The sequence below is a fragment of the Athene cunicularia genome, unplaced genomic scaffold (genome assembly GCF_003259725.1).
Source record: "Athene cunicularia isolate RWA unplaced genomic scaffold, athCun1 SCF_50, whole genome shotgun sequence".
In the NCBI taxonomy this organism is placed as follows: Eukaryota; Metazoa; Chordata; class Aves; order Strigiformes; family Strigidae; genus Athene; species Athene cunicularia.
This window is the reverse complement of record NW_020799480.1, coordinates 27,226-30,117: the sequence shown is the minus strand read 5'-3', so window position 1 is coordinate 30,117 and position 2,892 is coordinate 27,226. Positions and strand designations below refer to the sequence as shown.

Here is a 2,892-nt window from a genome sequence, read left to right as displayed (position 1 = left end):
GCCTTCTCTTCCCCAGCTGAACCCCCCAACTCTCTCAGCCTTTCCCCCCAGCAGAGCTGCTCCAGCCCTCGGACCATTCCCGTGTCCCTCCTCCGGCCCCGCTCCAGCAGCTCCATGTCTGTCCTGTGCTGGGGACCCCAGAGCTGGCCGCAGGGCTCCGGGGGGTCTCACTGGAGTGGGGCAGAGGGGCCCGTTCCCCCCTCTCTCCCTGCAGCCCGGCTGACACTTGGCTTTCTGGGCTGCCAGCGCCCGGTGCCGACTTGCGTCCTGTTTGTCACCCCCCAGTATCCCCCAGTTCTCCATGGGGCTGCTCTCTGTCCATCCGTCTGTCCGTCTGTCCTTCTCCCAGCCCGCGCTGATCCTGGGGCTGGCCCAGACCCAGGTGCTAGACCTCGCCCTTGGCCTTGTTCACCTTCATGACCGCACCCTCAGATCCTTAAGTGCCGGGAGGGTCTCTGGAGATTTTGGGCCATTTGGAGCTGCTCAGGCTCCCTTGCTCCCGGTGATCCTCTGCCTGCTGCCAGGAGGCTTTTTGTCTCCTGCTCCAGCCTTGGCCTGGGGCTTGTGTCGCCCCACAGCTTTGGGGAGTTAAGCCAGAACCAGGAGATGACCGGGAGTTTTCCTCTGGCTTGGCTGCCTGTCCTGGCTTGCAGGGGGGTTGGATGGGCCCAGCGCCCCGCTGCGACAGCCAACTCTTTAAATTAACGTGGCTGAATCACGAAATGTTCCGTCTTCTGCAGCGTTAACTCCTGTCTCCACTCTGAGCTCTTGCCCCCTCGGACCCTCCCGCGTTGCCCCGTCCCTGCAGCAGGGAGGGGACCTAACTCCCCGCTCCTTGGGGCTGGTGTCACCCCGGGGGCTGCAGTGGGGTCTCCCACTGTTGGGACGTTCCTCTGGGCTCCTCTTGGCTGGTGACACCACCGAGCCCCGCACCCTCTGTGACACCCCGGACCTGCTGCTGCTGCTTCACCCTTCCTGGGCAACCTCCAGCTCGTGGGCTCAAGTCATCATCGCCTCAGCGAAGGGGTTGGGGTGGGAGGAACCCTTCAAGGTCATCCAGTCCCACCCCCCTCAGGTCTGAGCTCGGGTCTCTCAGAGCCTCGCTCAACCTGACCTGGAACGTTCCCAGGGATGGGGCATTGACCCCCTCACTGGGCAACCTGGTCCAGTGCCTCACCACCCTCCAAGTATAACACTTATTCTTTAGATCTAGTCTGAATCTTTAGTTTAAAACCATTACGTCTTGTCCTGTTGCTACAGGTCCCGACGAAGTAATCTGCTTGTGGGTGCTTTGCAGCATTTTCTTCCCAGCCAGCTCAGACCCTCCTGGGCTACCCTGGAGCTGAGCCCAGGCTTGAGCTCTTCCTGCCCGTCCTGGCCAGGCTCATGCCCCGGCTTTGCATGCTCCCCACCTTCCCCTTAAACTCGGCCCAGCTGCTTGGGCTCACTCACTCCCCTCGCCTGCAGCTGCCCTTGAGCGCGGCGCAAACACGAGCGAGCGGCGCCTGGCTTGGCTCCAGCTCATGCAGCTCCGTCAAGGGCAGCTCTTGAATAAACTGTTTATGGAGTCTCAGCCCGGCTCGTGAGACCTCCTGGAGGTAGAGCAGGAAGAGCAGGACCTGCTAAACCCGCTTCCAGCCGGAGTGAGCGCGGAGCAGCTGACATCTGCCTGATGCAGAGCGTGTCATGTCAGGCCTGTCCCTGGGGCTCTTCTCGGGCTGTCACCCTGACAGGGACAGCGTGATTGTACCCTGAGTCCCCCAGCAGCAGGTCCCTGTCCTGGGAGAGGGGAGCGCTGGCAGGGCTGGGCCCAGCTGGGCTCAGCTCAGGTGCTAGGAATTAAACCACTAAACAAGGCTCGCTTGAAGCATCAGCTGGGGCTGGTGAATTAACGGCCTTCTGCTAATGTGGTTTCTCTGCTTCCTCCAGGGACTGGCTTCCTGCTTTGGGATATGTGCAATAAATCACCTAGAGGAAACCCTGGCCAAGCTGGAAGATTTTGTTAGGTCTGATGTCTTCAAGAAATCCGTGGGACTGTTCAGTATCTTCAAGGTAAGAGCCAAGGGGCCCCCGCGGCGCCGCAGCGAAAGGCTCCCGCGGGCTGCTGCAGGTACGGCCGGTGCTGGAGCCCGGGAGAGCAGGAAAGCAGCTTGTCTCCTGTCTCGGTGAGGCCGCTGCTTGCTGGGCGGGCTCAAGCAAGCTGGAACGTGGCCCCCGTGTCCATCAGGGGACCCTGGCCCCGTGGTTTGGCCATTGACCACATCGGTGCTTGACGGTGACCCCCGTGCATGTGCCCCTTTGTGCCCCAAGCGCCAGCAGCGAAAACATTTCCTCAGATGTTTGAGGGACAGGATTGGCGCTGCCTGGGCACGAACAAGACCCTGGCCCACGACTGGAAGGTGCCCAGAGCCTGGGAGCTGGGTGAGGAGCCCCCACACAGCTGGGGAGCCTTCATCCCTGCTGCGGCACGAGGGCCGTGAACTGGGATGGTGCTGGTGAAGCCCTTCAGCAGCGCTGGTTAATGGGCTGATTTCTAGCAAGGAGCTAACCAGCAGTTAACTCAGCCAGGAGGGGGCTCACGTGCTTCCCCGCAGGGTTCTGGCCAGTAACGCTCGATGGCAAACGGGGGCTTTTGCCTGGGAGACGGGGTGTGCTGGGAGCGCAGCTCTGGAGGCCACTGCCACCACCAAAGGGAGGGAAACAAAGGGACAAAATGCTCGGGGGGAGGGGGGGCTGTCTTTTTCAGGGGACTTCTAGGGGTTGGTCTGCTCGAGGGCGGGGAGGCTGCAGAGAGCCCTGGGCAGGCTGGAGCCATGGGCTGAGCCCGACTGGGGGAGTTTCACTGAGGGCAAATGCCGGGGGCTGCCCTTGGGCCACAACAACCCCCAGCAG

General features: G+C 62.0%; 1 protein-coding gene across 1 annotated transcript in view; it reads left to right on the top strand.

Moving 5' to 3' along the window:
- LOC113490868 (maestro heat-like repeat-containing protein family member 1) overlaps window positions 1–2,892 on the top strand; it is a gene marked incomplete at its 3' end in the record, with an annotated part of 45,295 nt that overhangs the window by 15,747 nt on the left and 26,656 nt on the right. The window contains exon 12 of the mRNA XM_026867474.1: window positions 1,930–2,052. Within this exon, the coding sequence (XP_026723275.1) occupies window positions 1,930–2,052 (123 nt within the window). The remainder of the gene's footprint in view (window positions 1–1,929; window positions 2,053–2,892) is intronic.